This window comes from Protopterus annectens, chromosome 3.part1, assembly GCF_019279795.1.
Source record: "Protopterus annectens isolate FY-2018-M chromosome 3.part1, PAN1.0, whole genome shotgun sequence".
NCBI classification, from domain to species: domain Eukaryota; kingdom Metazoa; phylum Chordata; order Ceratodontiformes; family Protopteridae; genus Protopterus; species Protopterus annectens.
The window spans coordinates 1412737570-1412758794 of record NC_056732.1 but is presented as its reverse complement, the minus strand read 5'-3'; the positions used below and the strand labels follow the sequence as shown (position 1 = coordinate 1412758794).

The following is a 21225-nucleotide window of genomic DNA, read 5'->3' as shown; positions in this document are numbered from 1 at the left end:
TGGGAAGAAACTGAGAGTAATGCTGCTCAATGCCAGAAGTCTAAATCTCAAAATGCACGCACTCGAGGCCCTTCTCAGTATGGAGAACATCGATGTCTGTGCTGTGACTGAAACCTGGTTCAAGGCTCCTGAGAGCACCCCGGCACTATCAGGTTTTACCTCATATCATGCATTCCGGCCCCAAAACCCGGACCACACCACAAAAGGAGGGGGTGTATCCATATTCATCAAGGATACCCACACCTCCAGGTTGGTGGCAACACACGAAGTATTGGAAACCATCCAGGTGCAATTAACCATAGGCAAAACTGCTCTACAATTTGTAGCATGCTACAGGCCACCCTCTCAAACTCAGGAACCCCACACAGCCTTCCTGAAGACACTGGAGGGTATAAATGTATCTCCAAACACCATTATATTGGGTGACTTCAACTACCCGAATATAGACTGGGAACATTACTCAAGCCCAAACTTTCTAGCCCAAAGGTTCCTGGAGTTCATAAATTCAAATGCCATGGAACAACTAGTCACCGTTCCCACAAGAGGAGAAAATATACTAGATCTCATCATCACAAACATGGAGACAAAATGCTCCACACCGAGAGTATATCCCTCAGTGGTGAGATCAGATCATAAACTAATCTCACTGGATATCCACATCCGCCCCACCCCAAACCAAAAAGACCACAGTGAAGAACTTCTCTAAAGCAAACTTCACACTACTCAAGACTGGTGTGGTATCCTTCAAGGCCCCCGAGCCAGTGGAAACCACAACCCAAGCTGCGGAAGCCCTTACAAATGCCTTCTACAAACACCTCCAGGACTGCATGGATCAGGCAATCCCTAATAAAACCAAGACTCTTTCCACCAAGGGCAAACGTCCAGTCTGGTGGACCCCAGCCATAAACAAACTTTACAATAAGAGGAGAAAGCTGTTACATGATAGAGCAAAATCCATAAAAGAGAAGTCACCTTTCATCATTATTAGTAAAAAAATACGAGCACTCATAAAATCATCCAAGGCCAACTTTGAGAGAAAAATTGCCATAGATTCAAAAGACAATCATAAGGCCTTCTTCAGCTATGTTAGAAACCTGGGTGGAAACTCCCAGATATGCTCAGAATTAGTCCAAAATGATACAAAAATCACTGAACCCACAGACATTGCCAACATACTGGCAGACAGGTTCAGTGCAAACTTCACCCCCCTCTCCCCCCCAAAAGGAGAGATAACTATCCCAGCGGAGTGCAGCCTCCCAGACATCTCCAATGCGCAGGTGAAAGCTGCTCTCTCTAAAGCTAAAAACACAGCATCAATGGGACCAGATGGTGTCCCCGGCTGTGTGCTACACGAACTCAATGAGGAACTAAACCCACACATAAGGCAGCTGTTTAATCTTTGCCCAAGGAGTGGCATACGGCAACTGTGGTCCCACTCCACAAAGGCGATGCCTCTACGGACCCTGGTAATTACCGCCCCATAAGCTTAACAAGCCTGGTCTGCAAAGCTATGGAGAGGATCATAATGGAACTCATAAACAAAGACATAGGGGATTTGCAGACATTGGACCCGACCCAGTTTGGCTTTGTCAAGGGCAGATCATGCCTTTTGAACTTGGTCGACTTCTGAAAAACAGTCACCAAGGCCATTGATGAGGGAAAGGCAGTCCATACAGCCTACCTTGACCTTGCAAAAGCTTTCGACACAATACCCCACTCGGGTATTATAGAGAAACTTACCAGCTTAAATGTAAACCCATATGTCACAAGATGGGTTGCAAACTGGCTAAAGGACAGAACCCACAGGGTTAGAGTAGCTGGTGCCATGTCAGACTCCAAGCCAGTCACAAGTGGTGTCCCACAGGGCTCAGTCCTTGGCCCCCTGTTGTTCGGCATCTACTTCTCAGAAGTACAGGCTAACATAGGAGGACTATGGCTGACAAAGTTTGCAGATGACTGCAAACTGGGAGCCATAGTGGAAAGTACATCGGACACAGATATCCTTCAGAGGGTCTCACGGAAACTGATAGCTGGTGCCAAAGCCATGGCCTGAAGTTAAATGCCAAAAAATGTATAGTCATACCCTTCGGGAAAAACAAGGTAACCCCAAGCTACCATATAGGTGGCAATCCACTAAGCACAGAAGAGGTTATCAGGGACCTGGGGACCCAGGTTGACAGTGGCCTTTCTTTTGACACTCACATTGCTAAAGTGGTTAGAAAAACCTTCTACATTGCCCACCTGATCATGAAGGGATTCACATCCAGATCAAGTGAGGTCATTGTTCCCCTGTACTCTTCACTTATCAGACCAATGATCGAGTACAATGCCCCATTCGGGATGTATCTCACCCGACACCTGCAGCAATTGGAGAGACCCCAAAAGTTCCTCACCAAAAGGATAAAGGGACTCCAAAATCTGTCATATGCTGCCAGACTGAAGAAACTCCAGCTCTATTCAGTCGCATACCGTTTGCTCAGAAGTGACCTGTGCCTGACATACAAGGCCATGTCCAACCCGGAATTAATGGACATGCTTCACCTCAAAAAATCCAAATCTACCAGATCCACTAGAGCAAGCAACTTAAACCTTAGCACGGATATAAATAGGACATGCTGGAGGGATAGATTTGTCACCCAGAGACTCCCTATGTTGTGGAATAAAATCCCGGTCCATGTGAGGCAGAGCACCTCGCTGGCTCTGTTCAAGAGAAATCTTGACCGGTGGATGGGAGATCATAGGTTTACCCCGGGAATCATCTCTGTTTCACTGCTGGACAGAGGCACAACAAACTAATGGGCACAGTATTTTTTAACATAAGGGGTGGCGTAAGCCACAAAAACTCTGGGCTAGGCTTATAAATGCCTTAGGGCAGATAGCCTAGTATAAACCTATGAACCTATGAACAAACATTTTTAAACAGACATTCAGTATATACATGAAAAGATATAAAATAACATGCATTAAAAATAACATACATTTGATAATTAGACTACATTCATAAGAAGGTACAGACAACTATTACAGTTTTGCAAAGCTGGAATTACAACAACAGTAAACAGCAGGACCAGTTGTTTCATTCATACATGGCTCCAAACCCTACTGCCCACCCAACCAGCAATATTTGATTTGATCTTGTGAGGTTAAGAGACAAAAAAGGATAAAAGACAACACTGTTATCAATATATGTATTTTTTTACATGAAGAGTAACCAGAGTTAAGACCCTGGGGTCAATCTTACTTTGCTCAGATGCACGTTACTCTTGCAAAGCAAGTCAGAAGTACAACATTAAGGCCAGTCATTTCATTCACACATACTAGGCATAGCCCCCAGCCTGACTGCCTACCCATAGTATCTACTTTGAGCCTACAGGGCTTAAAATAAAAAGAGAAGGCAACGGTCACATTACGTATTTGTTTTGCATCACATAGCCAAGAGCTTGCAGGTGATCTTATTTCGGTTCACCCATACACACTTTAGTCATGCAAGGCAAGAGTTTCAACAACAATACATCCTCATACCATCCTAATCTATCTTGACTGACCCTAAAAAAAGATATTAGGTTAAAAAAAAAAATTCATCCACAAGCAGCCCCCAAAACATACTGCGTACCTTGTATCTGCTCAACCCCTGCCAGGATATTTTATTAGAAAAAAGACATCCACAGTCAAGCAGCCTCCAAAACACACTGCCTCCTTAGTATCTGACACACTATTTTGCTGTTCAAACTGCTACTAGTATGGTGAGGCCCAGCAATCCTGTACTATGAGCCTCCCCTGGTTAAATTACAAGAGATTTCAAATACTTGCTGGGACTGAGTTCCACAATTTAGCAACAGATACAGGGTACAGACAGCCACCATTATGATTTTTAATTTTTTTGAGGGAATACTAGGTGTTAGCTTAGTGGGATTACTATCTCTGTGGTGGTATGGCATCTGTCTGGGGCATGAAGGATGTTGTGGGAAGTCCTAACATGTAAACATGCTAGAAGATTAGATAGCTCCATCCACTTAAGGGAGTGAAGTGCCTCACACTGATGTGTTCAGTCAATGTGTGCACTTGCAAACTTTGCAGTTTTATTATACGATTGATCCAATTTTGTTAGCTGAGAGGACTTTAAGATAATGAAAACTGATTAGGCCTAATTGCAAAATTCACTACTAATTCCAAAAACTCCTCCCATCAATACTGCTCTTCACACCCTAAAATGACTGGAGCTACCACACTACCTCAACTACCTGCAACTTACCCCTGCTCATAAACTTATCTTTAAACCTTCTGATTGCCCTGCACTTAGTTCTATTTTCTCCTACTACCTCCCACATAGACCCCTTAGATATAAGAATCAGCTGCTTCTTCAGGTTCATAAACCAAACCTGTTTCCCGGCCAACTTCTCTTCTCCTGCTCTTTAGCCAAAAATTGTAATGCCCTACCATTAGCTATTAGTACAGTCCAAAATCCAGCTCACTTCAGAATTTCTCTACACACATACCTATATTCCATCTGGAACTGTACTTGCACTCAGCTTCCTTGAATCCCTAGTTTTAAATATATGTTTTTCCCCTACTTTCTATGCCATTTTTTTATGAAAACTTCCTTTACGCAATAACTATTCTGTAAAAACATAAAAGTTTATAATATTGAAACCAATGTGTTTGATAATTGTAAACTACCAGTATATATAATTTTCTAATGTTTATGTTTCACAAAATCTTCTGTGCTATCTTTACCAAACCTGTTAATGCTATTTGTCATGCCTCTGAATTGCTAACTGTGTTTTCAACTTTGTAGGCCATTTTATTTGTTTGATAATTTTATATTACCGATGCATATAATTTTTCCTTTTTTCTTGTACTGTCAATGCTATTTTTCATACCTCAGAATTGCTAACTGTGATTACAACTTTGTAAGCCAATTTGTTTGTTTGATAATTTTATATTACCAATGTACATATATTTCCTTTTTTCTTGTACTGAGGAGGTTTCCTCCCTGGGCCTCCACAGAAAACAGGTTCTGTATAGCCCAGTGGACTTTCCCAGTTAACAAACTGCAAATAAATAAATAATAATAATATTATAATATAATATTATTCTACCAACTTCCAGGGTTTATAAGAGCAATGTTTAAAATCTGTCCCTCTTTTTGGTTCTTTGTCCATCCTTTATTTTAGGCTTTGACCAAATTTCTTGTGCTAAGAGGTTTGGTCTATTATCATTCCAGTAATTTTGTATTTTGTACTAACTCAGTTGTAATATTATTGGCTGCATTGTTAAGACACACTAGTTTAATAAACTTTTCTATGATCTCTGCATCATTACCAGTTCTGCAAGTGTCCATGGTTATTTTATATCAGTGTGACACTCCTTGGTGTATATGTCCCACAGTGAGAGTAATGATTTTTGTCCTGCACAAAGTACTTTTTTAACACCTTCGTTGAATTATCACTTAAGACATAGTCAAACATATATTTATATAGAAGAAAACAAACCATATTCCCATGTTACTAGTTACAAATATTATACATCACACATTTTTGTATAATTATCATTAATCCAAAATTACATCAGTTGCTCAATTTCTGCCTTCACTTAAATGTCACACCTGCAAAACATTATTCTGCATGCATTGTTTTTTCAATCTCTTACAATATTCAATACTTCAGATATAGTTGGTTTAGACTTTGATTTCCATTTTCTAGCAACTGCTTTTTTGGCTGTCACCAGAATTAAACATAGCAAGGCCTTATTATGTCTGGGCAATTCAGATATTGAAGCCCAGCTCAAAAAATCATTTCATTAGTTACATCCATTTGCTCACCTACTATTTCTGACAGAGCACTCTGTAGGGAAGATTTGAAATCTACCAACTCATTATACTCCCAAAACATATGCTCCAGTTACATGTTTCTTCCACACCACACTTCCAGTATTTGCCATCTACCTGAGGAAAAATTCTTTGGAGTCTGCTTGAGGTATAAAAATGCCTATGCAAACATTTCCAAGTAAAAATCCTATATCTTCTAGACCTTGTTACATACTTGGGAGCCATACATATGTCCTGCCATTGTTTCCTTGTTAATTGCTTATCCAGTCTCTTCCCAAATTTTTCTTTCCTCCTCTGACTGATTCCTATAGTTATAGTGCAATATTCTATACATACTACTAATTATCCCTTTTTAAGAACAGGCTGTGTTCTAGATTCAACTAAGAACTCTAGCGAAGCAGATCTTTCTCTTAGGATTCCCCTATCCTTTTCTCTTTGCCTATCCTCTGATATCAGTCCCTAATAGGGAAGGTAGTCTGTAGCCTGTAGTCCAAATGTCTTCTTGGCTTCTTCCCATCTTTTATTTTTTCCCACTCTAGTTATTTGCTCCCAGTAAACCAATTTGTTTGTTTGGTAATTTTATATTGTTTCTTTGACGGTTTTCTCCAATAAATTCCAGCTCCCTCTTGTCTGTTCTCTCTACCCCTAACTGCAGTCATACCTATTATCAAAATCTCCTTTCTCCATTCTCACATTGGCTTAGTTCTTTGAATAATGTCTGCTACTTTATGATTATAGTGTTATAATATAATACTCTGTATGGCTGTTGTTATTCTTCTTAAGGATCTGCACCCAAAATCCCACTCTCTCCTTATTTATTGACTCCCCTCCCCCATTTCACTATCATCCTTTTCCACTTTGAATTGTAGCTTTCTTCTTTTATGTATATGAGCCTTAACTGTAGCTTTAAATAGCCATTCAAATCATGTAATCCTAAACCACCTTGTTCTATTGGAATGATCAACTTATCCCACTTGCCTGTTGCCCTCTTCCCCTCCCAGATAAGATCCTTAAACTCTTTATTAATTATTATCCACAACTTTTCCTTTGGTTGATAAAAATATGCCTGACATGCATATAAAATGAAAGGGTCTAAAACATTTTCACTGCTTGTATCTTGATATCCATATCAATAAGCAAAAGCTTCCAGTTTCTCAGTTTTGGTATTATCTTTTGTTTAGTTTTTCCCACATATCCTTAGCTGTTATAACAGCATCAGTTTTATTCCATACTTCTAAATACTTCATTTTATCATGTCCCCATAAATATGGATATTGCTGGACCAGTTCATCTGTGGGCACACAGTTTAGAGCTATAGCCTTTATTTTATCTTCATTAATTTTGTGTCACAAAAAAGACTTCAATCTGTCTCAAGACTTTCCACAATAGTGAGATGTCCTTGTCTGGTTTTATCAGGTAAAAAGTATATTGTCTGCAAATAAAGCCAACTTTTCTTGATTATGATACCAATTATATCCTTGAATTTCTGAGTCTCTTATTTTCTTTGCAAATGATTCTAAATATAACACAAATAACAAAGGGAAAGGTGTTACCCCTGCTTGGTTCCTCTGTTCAGACACAACTCATTAGAGAGTAACCCTCCCACTTTGAATTTTGCTTCCAATCCCTCATATATCCACCTAATTAACCATATTATTTTATCAGGAAATGCAAATACTTTCACTGCCCTACTCATATCATCCCAGCTTACTCTGTTGAATGTTTTCTCTGCATCAAGACCCACCAACAGCAATAGTATTTTCTTACATTCTGCTTCCTTGTAGATCATCAGTGTTCTATTACTGTTGTTGAATGTTTGCCTCCCCTCCACAAAACCAGATTGATCCATATCTATCAATCTGCTACAACTTTGCCATTCTTTTAGACATTATAGAAACCACTTTGTAATCATGGTTTAAAACTGAAATGGGCCTATATGAAACACAGCTTTTTTCCAGGATGTTGGTGTTGCTCTCCTTTTAAAATATTGTTAAACAAAACCTTCCAGATCAGTATCACTTTCTTCCCTCCTTGCTTCAAACCTTCCACCAGAATGCCATTTATTCCTGGAGACTTTCCTGCAGATTGGTTATATATTACCATTTTATCTCATCTTCTCCTATCTTAACTAATTGTTGAGCCTCATCTACTTCTAACCTTGGCATATTTAAATCTTACATAAATATTTCCATTTGAGCTTCTTCATGATTTTCCCATGTCTCTGCTTTATACAAAGTTTCATACAATTTCTGAAATATCTGTAATATTTCTACAGGAGCTCTAGTCATTTTTCTTGTTATAGGCTCCCTAGGCTTGACAACAACACTTTCTACATTCTGTTGCCTACATCTTTTTGGTAAATGTTTTTGTGATCTGGAGTTATTATCAAAAACAGTTACTTAATATTTATAAATTATAATAGTGCTAATAATACTAATAATTAACATATTATCCAGGTATTTCCTTATTTTCTTTTTAGCACTCTGTATTTGTGCTTCTTCTTGTTCAGTGAGATTAATTTTATTCTATAATATTTAACCTTTATGAGCCCCTCTAAATAATTGTTGTTACTTCTTAAACATTTCTCTTTTTTCTTTTATTTTTACTATATTTTTAAACTCCACTTTCCTTTTATCCCACTCACTAGCTATGAAGTGCTGGAGTACTTCCTATCTTTCCTAATAACTCCCAAATAAGTTCAGCTACCCATTCCTTAAAATCCTGTCTTCCATACTAGATATTTTCATAAATTTATTTAGGAAATCTAGCCTCTCTTGTTACTTTTTAACTTCTAGGCTACCCAGACACATCCCCATTATTGCAAATCAAATTCCATTCCCCATCTATAAGTAATATTCCCTGCTGAAAGTGAATTATTTCTCCCAAAATTTTCTTAAGCTCTATTAAAGCAGTTTTAGATGGAATATAAATATATGCCAGTGTAATCCCCATCCATTGCCAGTAGCCCCTTACTATCACAAATCTACCATTATATTTCCCTTTTGTGTCAGTATTGGAGCTCCTCTAGTGATTAACAGAAGTACTCTTCTTTTCCTTTGTTCCTGATATTTTGCTAAATATCCATCCTGAAATCCTTCCTTTATCAAATTCATATTCTAATTTCTTTCCAAATGTGTCTCCTGTAGCATTGCTATTTGCACTATGCAATCCTTAATATAAATAAATATTCTTTCCTTTTTGTCTGTACCTGTGAGACCATTAACACTCCAAAATAATATGGATAGTGTAGCCATGATAATAAGAAGTTATTATTCCCACCTATTATATATGACAACTTTTTTAAATGTCTATTTCCAGCTTTTGTGTTACATGAACCCATGATTATTTGGCAGGTTTATCGTTAATACAGTTGTTTCTTGTCATCTCCATTTGAACCTGTGTCACATTTTACAAGACTTTTCGTTGTAATAAAAACCCTTTTAGATGTGTGTCCATATAGCTTTAAGCTAATCTAACCAGCAGGTTGAGTTGTGAGCTTAACATAGATCTGAAGAGGATTTTTTTAAATACTGCAAAAGATTCTCCTGTACAACCAAAAAAAAAAAGACACAGTGACTCTTGGTTCTTCTTCTTCAAATGAGATTCTACTTTGTTGTGCGATCTTTTCAGAAGTTAGATGAGCACACTTGTTACACTTAAACATTTGTAATGAAAATTCTCAGACAAAAAAACAAACCCTCCTTCAGAATACCTCCATAACCCATTAACTTAAAACAAACACCCAAAACTATATAAATTTTCAAATGATGAAGTTTAACCCACCTGATAGGAACAATTGTCCCAAACTGACAGCTGCATACACAAACATTACCTAACTTAAAATTAAGACTATTCATGCTAAGATCCATGTTCCAGCCTGTGCTCTTACTAACAGCAATTGCTGTATGTTCTTGTTTTATCTTTATTCCCTCCCAAATATGAAAAACAGCTTGCTTATGTTCAGAAAACATTTAATTTTAGCCTTAAAAAGTGCTCTGATTTTATTTACTACCCATGTAGTCAGCTTGTCCATTGTCCAGTCTCCATGGAAACATAAGAACAAACTACAGAAGGCCTCAGCTTCAGGCTTCTCAACTCACACTGAACATTTATTTACTAAGGGAAACATTCTATTATATTCAGTGCTCTTTTATTTACTTACTTACACAAAAAAACAGACATTCACCTATGCAAAAGTAAGAGAAAAACATATAAACTCTACAGAAATTCTGCACTTTAACACCCTATCTCTCACCTCAACAACCCAAGATTATAGCATACTAACTTAAACATGCTTTTGTCCAGCCTTTGTTCTATTTTTACACTGTAATGCTACATTTCTTAAAAACAAAAGAGAAGAAAAAAATGTACTTTACTTTAGTATCTTTATCACATATAGCAAAAACTGAAAATGCTTTATTATATAACATGAAATGTATATCATGAAATGTTTTATACAGATACTGTTAAAATAAAAATAGTTTTACTTACAGTTAATTTTCCCATTTTTTAATGTCTTTCCAAACATTAATGACATGAAGTGTGGTATATGCTTTTTAGTCCCCCACAAGCTTGACAGAGTCACCAAAAGTCCAGCCTTTACATTTTTTATTGTAAAGCCAAATTTCACAAATGTGATATGTGATTTATAATCTCACCTTTATTCACTACATTCAGTGTTGCTGGTCTTCTATCTGTTTATCACCATTTCTCAACTCCATACTCTGGTTCAAGTCCAAGATGCTCCTGACTCTTTTAGTTACCTCCTGTGTTTTTTTTTTTCCTCTCAACCATTTCCCTTTGGATCATTGGAAAATGTTTCACTGGCAACACCTCTATGGGCTTTATTATCAGAAGAATGAGAATCAGAGTTCTCCTTCACCTATTCTGCACCAAAGTACTTTAATTGTCCAGGAAAAATATTCTGAAGACAGCTGGATACATCAGTTTGAATCTTATACCCACACTTCAACATTCCCTGATTGCTGGGATAAATTTGCTTCTGTCCTGCCTAATGTAAGTGAATAATCATTTTTCACAAACACTACTGCCTTCAATTTTTAATATTTTGCCCTTCTGACACAGTTTTGTCAGACTCAACTCTTTCTGCTGGTATGATTGCATCTTTACTAATACAGGTCTTAGCTGCTTTCTTATGGCCATGTTTGGATCATACACATAATGTGTCCTTTCAATTAATAAATCCTGTTGTGGAATATCAGTCCAGTTGCTTATTTGTGCTTTCATAAAATTAATACAGGCTGTTCATTCCAGTTTCTCTGGTACAGCAGAAAATCTCAGGTTTTCCATGTTTGCTCTGTCCTCTAACTCTACCGTTTTTTGAAACATCTCTTTTTGAGCAATGTCATACTCAGCTTAAAGCTTCTTCTATTTTTCCAGCCTTTTGTTATTTGAGTTAATATGTTCCTTCAGTGTTTCATTTATTTTAATCAGCTCTGAGCACATTTGACTTATTTTTCCTCAGGATTACTGGAAGCCATGTCTTGCACCAAAGCTGGAGCATGAACTACTTTTTGCTGAATGGCTGCAGTATTCTTCCCAGTGTTTTCTCTTCACCTTTACTATTTGATTTTCTTTCAGACAAGTTTCTTTGCTGGCATCCAGGCAATGTACTTACTCGCCAGTAACTGAATTTACTAAAACTGACAGAGTTACTGGCCCTTATCTCTGTTTCCTTTTTCACGCTGGGACAGCTGAAATTAATCTGTTGATCAGCCAAAACATTGTTCACTATGTACATATTGTATCCATTTTTTAAATCAATGCACTTACCACAGCAGACATACACTGCACTGGGCATGGAAATTTCATAAATGCTCTCAAATGGGCGCACCTTCATATCATAGCTCTCATTTGTCAGAGGCAAACCAACATATTTCCTGTATTCTTTATTAAGGGCAGCTAGCTTAGTACTAACCTATATACTACCTATAAACTATGAGCAGCACTTCTTCAAACATTTATTAACTTCCTAAATGTGTTCTAAACTGAGTAACATTGCATTACTTCCCTGTAAAAATTCTGCCTTGATACTGCATCACTGAAATATTTCAGCTGTTGTTTCACAGTCTCACTTGATAAATCTAAATCAGAATGGGTTTTATTTTGTTTACAATTAGACTAAAAATCAGAAAATCATTTCAGATCCCTCACACACACACCTACCTCTAGAACTCAGAATTTTAACTATCACCCACTTAAAAAATGCTCAAAATCCATCTGGCAAATGTCTTTGCTCATGTAATTCTCCAGGATAAAATACACTGCTCCCTTTTACTTCTACTATCCATAATTATTACCCTTCCTTCCTATTACTTTAACACCCTTAAAATGGATTAATAATCTCTGAAATCACTGTCTTCTGACTACCATCACTCTAACTACTATGTTACTAATCAAGATATTACCATCACTTTCATAACTCTGTCTAATAAAACAACCCCTTTAGACAAAACATTCTAGTCTGTATAAGAACTGGACCCATAATTTCTTACCATTGTTCTACCTTAAACTGATTCTAGTGTACTTTGAACCTTCTGCTTGACATAATCATACATTCATCTGCTCATCTCTGCTTATAATTAACTGTTTCCGCTTTTAACTACCTTTCTGTTTCCGGTCCTATCCTATGACATCCTATGACATTTTAAATCTGACAAAATACTATTATCTCTATTTGTATCCTACTCAATACACTCCTAATCTGCCACTATGCTTGTACACCCTGATGTTGTTTTTTTTTACCTTTTCTCCTTTAACTATTGCTGTAAGGCTTTTAATTACTCATAGATGCACTTGTCTTTGTAACAATTCTCTCACGAAATGTTTTTGTCTATTTTTGTCTACTTTATGTTGGAGCTTTTCTCCCTCTGCTGAAAATTGGCTCACACCCAGTCAGACTTTCTTGGTAAACAAATGTAAAATAAATAAATTAAATCACACAGAAACACACACAAACACATTTCAATGCTCAGTGTTGATCAACAGCAGATCTCTAGCTAGCATTGTACAAAGACAGGATGTGCTCTCAATGTAGTTACATGGGTAAGTGTAAGACAGTTCTGATGCAAATACCACCCTCCCTCTATACACACACTTATGTGCATGGCCATGGTTGCACTCTTACACACACACACACACACACACACACACACACACACACACACACACACACACACAAAAATGTAATAATCAATTACTGTATCCAGGTAGTTATGATAAGCAGCTATGTCGCCCTAAGCTTTTTATACACCCAAGATGTGTGATGGCATACAAAAATCAACAGCAAACCTTGAAATGCTGCAATCATTGCACATTAAGAGTATATTAAAGTGCCCTAAGTACCACGTAGGTAATGTTTTATTTTTGCATTGACAGTTTGATTTTGGATCAGGGCTGGAAACGTATGGAGTACCTTGTTTTTAGGTTAGAAATTTATAGAGATGCCTTGTTTCTGACCTAAGCATATAATCAGGAAGAAGATAATATAGCAATAACCCATGTCTGGGTGTGGGTAATGACGGATTTACTCATGGTTGGTGAGCTTTGGTCACGAGGGAGAAGCTATTATGCAATGACATTATTTAAAAAAAAAAATACTTACTTTTCTTAAATAATGTCTTTGTATAAGGGTGACTTGCTGTCCTTCCACCGCTGGACATTTCCTTGAACCTTACCTGATGTACTACACATGCATTTGGGACTTGCATTCCCATGCATACCCAGTACATCAGTGCTCAGGAAAGTAAGCAACAGAGAAAAGAAGATCTCCATTGCTCTGTTTTTCTTTTTTTTTTTTTTTTTTTTTTTTTTTTTTGTTTTTTTAATTAAAAAAAATTTAGGGCATTTTAGGGGTAGGAAAGAGACAGGATGGATAAAATACAAGGGATAGCAGGTACGTGTGTTTAGTTTTAAATAATGTACCTGATTTCCCTAGTATTTTGTTCATGCTGCCTCTCTGGTATGTCTAGAGTCTGGACTACAGATTTTATTTTTTTTTTTAAGAAATAAAAATAAAATTTATAGACTATACCAACAGAAAAAAGTCTGGCCGACCGGACCTTTTTCCATTGGTATATTCTCGGATTTACAACGGACACGCTGGTTGGGCTGGCCAATCAGCATGCATATTTTGGAATGTTAATGGCCAGGCATTGTATAATAACCAGGTTACCAGTGCATCTGATCCAAGTGGCAATCAGTGCAATAAAGAGAACCCTTTCATTAAATAGTATTAGTAGGAATTCTGTGTACATTTCCCCTACTGTAGTTTAGATTATGTTATAGGCATGTTTATTTCTTTGAGTTTTTGCAGTACCTAGTAGTAAAGTTCCCTCGACCGTTTTTGCCTAATCACTGAACAATTGTTGATTTACACTTGCCCATTTAGTAATGATATTTGTGATTTCATCTGAAATGAAGACATATGCATGCATTCTTTAACAGGTATTTTGCATTAGTCAATAAAATTAACTTTTTGTATTTTTATTTCATTTTTTCCACCCCTGAGTTCTGAGTTTTTTATTTCATAACCACTTTGCTGCACGTGTTAATTTAATTTGACTTTTTAAAGTCGCATCACCATATCTTGTCAGTATTATTCTTCCAGTTGGTCCATTAATTTACCTCTGATGGCAAGAGCCGGACTCTATCATGGGTTGAGAAAGAAGCTTACAGCCCTTTCATTCTTGGCCTCAGACCAAGTCAACTCATACCCATTCATTCCCACTGGGCACAGGTCTGGAGGTGGGAAGCAGTTCAGCATGACAGTTGCAGGAGTCCCCCTCCCATTCACCACCTACTGCAGTTAGTGGCTATGTTAGGTTGTAACCTTGGATGTAGTGTTGCTCCACACATGAGCATCCCAGCTCTGTGTGTGGGATACAGTCACAACAACTCTGAGTTGCATCCTTCTACAAAAACCTGACTTGCTGACTGGGGTCAGCAGTGCATTGGGTCTAGCTGCTCCACTCCCATCCCAAAGTGGGCATACCAGCATTGGCTGCAAATACCTGTATTTCTTATCCTGTCATTATTGCTTTCTGAGAAATTAATTGAACTCCAGTCATTTAGAGTGAGGTCAAGGCTTGCCAGTATGACTGTATTTGTAATTACAGCTCTAATACAGGCAACATTCTAGTTATCTGTTGCTGCCTACATTTTTAATATGTTCACAAAACTGTTATCTTTTTACAGTAAATCTTCTCACAACTTATTAACAAGACCTTATATATATATTTTCTTTCTTCCTTTCTTAGCTTTTGCTGAGACTCTACCCATTCCAAGTCTCTCTCAAGAGGAAGAGAAGAACCTTCACTTTTTCCCACCAGAATTTGGATGTAAGTATTTTGTTACAGTTATTATTTCTTCAAATCATTTCCTATGTTGACTAGGCTGCCAGAAATGTGTGTGTCTGTGTGTGTGTGTGTGTGTGTGTGTGTGTGTGTGTGTGTGTGTGTGTGTGTGTGTGTGTGTGTGTCTTATTACTTAATTATGACATACAAAGATAATGAAATAATGTACTAAGGACTAAAATGTATTTAACAATTAGTGTGTAAGTGTTAAAACATATTTATTAACATTTACAAAGTTAATTTCTGTTCTGTATAATGTAAATTCTTTAGATTTGTTCTATGTTTGTATTTTTTTCCATTTCTTTGTAATTATAGCATGATTTGTTTTATTATTTTAAGGCTCATGAAACCTTGTCCTACCCCAGAAGTAGATGCATTTATCTGGTCTGTAGTCTCCTCTAAAGATTATGACAGAATATCCAACACTGAAATGCTCATTTCCCAGAGAGAGAGGCACCCAGGCAAAGCCTCATCATTTCTCTGCCCCCAAGTGTGGTTGTCTAGCAACTTGTTTATTAATAAAGTCTGGGTCATCTGGGTCGTAGTCATGGCTCCATCCTTCTACGCACTTTGAAATATATTGATGCAGGTTATTGGCACGTGGCACTCCCACAAATGGAATAATTGTTGTTGTGTGTCATCAGTAAATGATTGCGTTTCATTGCTCTCTATCCATTATGTACAAGGCATGTTGCTCCCTTAGCTGGATTTTCATCTAAGCTTAAGATTATGGTGAAATCTAGTTTCTTGTAATTCATATTATTCTTGTATTACAGTGAAAAAATTGTTGTAGCATGCATGTATAGTTTACAAAAAGATTTTATAGCTGGAGTGCAGTTTTAAAATCAAGTCACATCTCATTATGATGCATTTAAATTAAAGACAGATATTTAGTTTTTGTAAAATGCTATGAAGATATTGTTCTATTAATAATGTTCTTTGATAATATTGAGTAATTTTATCAATAATCATGATATTGAATTCTATGAAGATTAGTCCTCAATGTCTATTATGAGTTGTGTGGTCACTATTTCATTCTCAATGTTAAGACTTTCACAAATTATATACTCATTGTTGAAATAAATGCACATATGTTGATCTCTGTAAACACGTGTTATAGGTTCATAGGTGTGTACTGGGCTAATGGCCCTGGAGCCTTTTACAAGCCTAGCTCATAGGATTACCCTAGCATTGTGCCACCTGACCTTAGTTTCCAGAGCCTCTGTCGAACAGAGCCACTGGAGTGATCCCCAGGGTGAATTTTCAGTTTCCCATTCACTCATCAAAATTTCTCTTGAAGAGGGCCAGTGAAGCACTCCACTTGACATGTATGGGAATCCTATTCCATAGCATGGGCAGTCTCTGGGTTATGAACCTGTCCCTCCAGCTTGTTCTGTTGATTGTGGTAATGAGGTTGAGGTCTGGAACGTGTAGTGTGGAGGGATTGGGATTTCTTTATATGTAGCATTTCTAGCTGGATCAGACATGGCTTTGTAAGTCATAGGCGATATGAGACAGACAATAGTTGGAGTTTTTTGAGTCTGTCCATATAGGACAAGTGTTTAAGGCCTAGGATCCTCTTTGTGAGGTACCTTTGTGGCCTCTTCAGTTGTTGCAAGTGTCTAGTGAGGTACATGCCAAATGGAGCATTGTACTCGATGATTGGCCTAATGAGGGAAGAGTGGAGGGAGACAATGACTTCTTTCTTCCTGGATGCAAAACCCTTAGTAATGAGATGTGCCATATAGAAAGACTTTCTGACCACAGTGGCAATGTGGTGGTCAGAAGAGAGGTTGCTCTCAACCTGTGTTCCCAGATCTCTTATGAAGGCTTCTGTATTTAGTGGACTGCCATCGATGTGGTAATTCATGGGAACCAGGTTTCTCCCAAAGGGGATGACGACACATTTTTTTGGTGTTATTTCATTTATAATGGTTAAGATGATGGGTTGTAAAGCTTGTGTCCCTGTTTGAAATCTTTCCAGCACCCAGCTGCATACTGTGAATTCCCAAGCAGGTCAATTTCCTTATGCTTTCACATCATACCCCAAAAAGGGACTCCTCTTAGTGGTCTACCTATATTTTGCAGATCATAACATTATTAGTCTTAAACCACCAACACCAAGAACAAACACAAGAGTAAGAAAATACTCATTGTTCCATAGACTCTGGGGACATTCTCGGGGGAGTGAATTTATTTAAGCATGGGATTGAATGAAAAAGTAATTAAGTACCCAACGGCTATATCCAGATAAAATACTCACTGGAGCTTGCCTAAAACTCTAAACAAATAATATGGTGACTAAACTGATCTGTAAGGAAAGGATTGTCCAGGTCCGTTAAGATATAAAAAATACCTGATTTTCCTGGGAATATCTAATGCTGTTGTTTCTCGTCTGATGATGAATTCAGATCTCTCATAGGTTCATAGGTTCATAGGTAGGTACTAGGCTATTGGCCCTAGGGCCTATACAAGCCTAGCCAAAAAGGTACCCTGGCTTTTGCCACCCAAGAAAATTATTTTCCTGTGCCCCTGTTAAGCAGAACCACAGAAGTGATCCCCGGGGTGAACTTCCTACTACCCATTCAATCATAAAGATTTTTCTTGAAGTGTGCTAATGAGGAGCTCTGTTTGACATAGATAGGTAGTCTGTTCCAGAGTATGGGAAGTCTCTGGGACAGGAATCTATCCCTCCAGCATGTTCTGTTTATTGTGGTGACAAGGTTTAGGTCCCTAGAGCGTGTAGCTCAGAGGGATTGGGATTTCTTTAAGTGGAGCATGTCCAACAGCTCTGGGTTTGACATAGCTTTGTATGTTAAGCAGAGATCGCCTCTGAGTAGGCAATATGCAACAGAGTAAAGCTGGAGTTTTTTGAGACGGTCTGCGTAAGGCATCTACTTGAGGCCAGTAATCCTCTTTGTGAGGTATTTTTGCCGCCTTTCCAGTTGTTGTAGATGTCTTGTGAGGCACATACCAAAAAGGTGTTGTATTCTATAATGGGTCTAATGAGTGATGAGTAGAGAGGAATAATGACCTCTTTTTTTCTGGATGAGAAACCTTTTGTGATGAGGTGTGCCACGTAGAAGGATTTCCTGACCACTGTGGCGATGTGATTATCAAAGGAGAGACTACTGTCCACCTGTGTCCCAAGGTCTCTTATCACACTTTCAGTGTTAAGTAGACTACCACCTATGTGGTAGTTCATGGGTACACAGTTTTTACCAAAGGGGATGACAATGCACTAAGACTATGGCTTTGACACCAGGCATCTGTCTCAGTGAGGCCCTTCTGTAGGATGTCCACATCATTATGAGTTTCGATTATGGCTCCTAGTTTGCAGTCATCTGTGAATTTAGTTAGCCAAAGACCTTCTGTGTTAGCCTGTACTTCAGAGAAGTAGATACCAAACAGGAGAGGACCCAGGACTGAACCCTGTGGTACTCCACTTGTCACTGGTCTGAAGTCTGATTTGGAGTCTGCTACTTTCACAGTGTGGGTTCTGTCAGTAAGCCAGTTGGCAACCCATCTTGTGACATAGGGATTTATACCTAGTTTAGTGAGTTTATCTATAATTCCAGAGTGGGGAATGGTGTTGAACGCCTTGGCGAGATCTAGACAGGCTGTGTGAACCACCTTGCCCTCATCTATGGTTTTGGTGACTATTTCAAAGAAGTCTATCAGGTTTAGGAGACATGCTCGGCCTTTTACAAACCCAAACTGTGTGGGGTCCAGAGTTTGGAGATCTCCAATGTCTTTGTTTATGAGTTCCATGATGATACATTCCATAGCCTTGCAGACCAGGCTCATCAGGCTAATGGGTCGGTAATTCCCGGGGTCTGTTGTGGCCCCCCCCCTTTGTGGAGTGGGATAACTGTCGTGGTGCGCCATTCAATGGGCACAAAGCCTGAGGTGAGGCTATGATTGAACATGGTACTTAGGTGGGGTGTCAGTTCATTCTGTAGTTCATGTAGAAGGCAGCCTGGGATGTTGTCAGGTCCCATGGATGCTGTGTTCTTGGCTTTGGAGAGTGAGGTTTTTACCTGTGCAGCCGTGATTACAGGAATTTTGCATTCTTCCGGTATAAAGATGGGCCCTTTAGGGGGTGGGAGGGGGGTAAAGTTAGCATTGAACCTATCTGCCAGGATGTTGGCAATATCAGTTGGTTCTGCATATTTAGTGTCATTGTGCTGTAACTCAGAGCAAATCTGAGTTGCCATTGAGATTCTTGACATAGCTCTAGAATGCTTTGTGGTTGTCTTTAGAATCAGTGGCAATTTTGTTTTCATAACTAGCTTTGGAGGATTTTAAGAGGGATCTCAGCTTCTTCCTGAGGCTGACCAGGGAGTTCCTCCAATCATGGGATTTTACTCTTTTTTACAACAGTTTCTTTCTTCTGTTGTAGAGTTTGTTTGTGGCAGAAGGCCACCAGATTGGCTTCCTTTTTTTGGAGGATAGCATCTTAGTTCTGTTAGGAATAGCACGATCCATGCACTCGTGTAAGTGCTTATAATGTGCATCTGTGTAGGATTCGGCAGTCATACCTCTATTGTCCATCTGCATGGGTGTCATGAAATTTGCAACTTCTGTCTTAAGAAGCATGAAGTTGGATTTGGAGAAATTTTTTATGGTTGTTTTCCTAATGGGGGGGGGAGTGGGATGTGGATGTCTAGGGTGATTAGCCTGTGGTCGGATCTGACCAACAAGGAGCTGACCTCTGGTGTGGAACACAGGTCACCCATGTTGGTGATGACCAGGTCTAGGATATTGCTGTCCCTGGTGGGGGTGTGGATAAGTTGATCCAAGGCAGTGGAATTGATGATTTCCAGAAAACGTTGAGCAAAAGAGTTGGTACATGAGTAGTTTTCCCAGTTAATGGTAGAGTAGTTGAAATCACCCATTATTAGAGTGTTTGGTTGTACCTTAATATTTTCCAGTGTATCAAGAAAAGAGGAGTGGGAATCCTGGGGCATAGTGGGGGGTCTGTAGCAAGCTACAATCTGGATTGCGGTTTTGCCCAGACTTAGTTGAACTTGGATAATCTCGGATGCATTATGCTGAGCAACTAGCTTGGAGGTGTGGATATCCTTAATGAATATGGACACGCCTCCACCTTTAGTGTTTTGGTCCGGGTTTGGTGGACGAAAGGTGTGGTATGGATTATACCCTGGTAATGCAGGGATGCTCTCTGGAGCTTTGAACCAGGTCTCTGTCACTGCACAGATGTCAATGTTCTCCATTTTAAGGAGTGTCTCGAGTGAGTGCATTTTGAGGTTTAGACTTCTAGCATTGAGTAGCATTGCCCTCATATTTTGCTTGCTTGTACCTGCTACGGTGGTGAATTTGTCATTTGAACCTTGTCAAAAAAAGGCACTATAGGGGTTGCAAGAGCCTTTGCCAGTATCCGGAATCCCAAGGGCGAAAAGTGCAGGCCATCTCTGGAAAAGCAGCATGGTCTGTCGATCATGTCATCCCAGGAAGACAGATACTGGATTCCCTTAGAATGACACCAGAAGCTTAGCCAATTGTTAAAGTCAATCATTTTGTCCTTGTACTGTGGTATCATTCTGGGTGATGGCAGGATGCTTCTCAGGGCTAGGGTCATACCTGCCTGGGCTACAAGATTGGAGATCTCCTCCATGTCTCTTTTCATGTAGTCCAGGGAGGTACATCTCAGGTCATTCACACCAACATGGACAATGACAGAGTCATATTTGTACTTGTTGTGGAGTGACCTGAGTGCGTGCATTATGTGGCGGATCCTGGCACCTGACAGGAAGCTGATAGTAACTTTTTCCTTGTTCAGCCTGGTGAGTGGGACATCAGTGTGCCTGACTATAGTGTCACCTATGACTAGAGTGTTGGGTATGTTATGCCTTATGGGCTGTAGTTGAGTGGCACACTGAGTATGTGGGCTATGTGTCATTTGGGTTGTGTCGGGGGGTGGAGGTTGCTTGCATTTCTGCTTTGGAGGTTTCTGTTGTTTGGACAGATTTGTACTGAGAGCCTCCTCGAATGTAGGTGTGT

At 38.8% G+C, this 21225-nt stretch overlaps 1 protein-coding gene across 2 annotated transcripts in view; it reads left to right on the top strand.

The window, feature by feature from the left end:
• The window catches only part of NRBP2 (nuclear receptor binding protein 2), a 1106111-nt gene that overhangs the window by 743184 nt on the left and 341702 nt on the right, over window positions 1-21225 (top strand). For both annotated transcript variants that reach the window (XM_044067493.1, XM_044067492.1), the window contains exon 8: window positions 15106-15186. In XM_044067493.1, the coding sequence (XP_043923428.1) occupies window positions 15106-15186 (81 nt within the window). The remainder of the gene's footprint in view (window positions 1-15105; window positions 15187-21225) is intronic.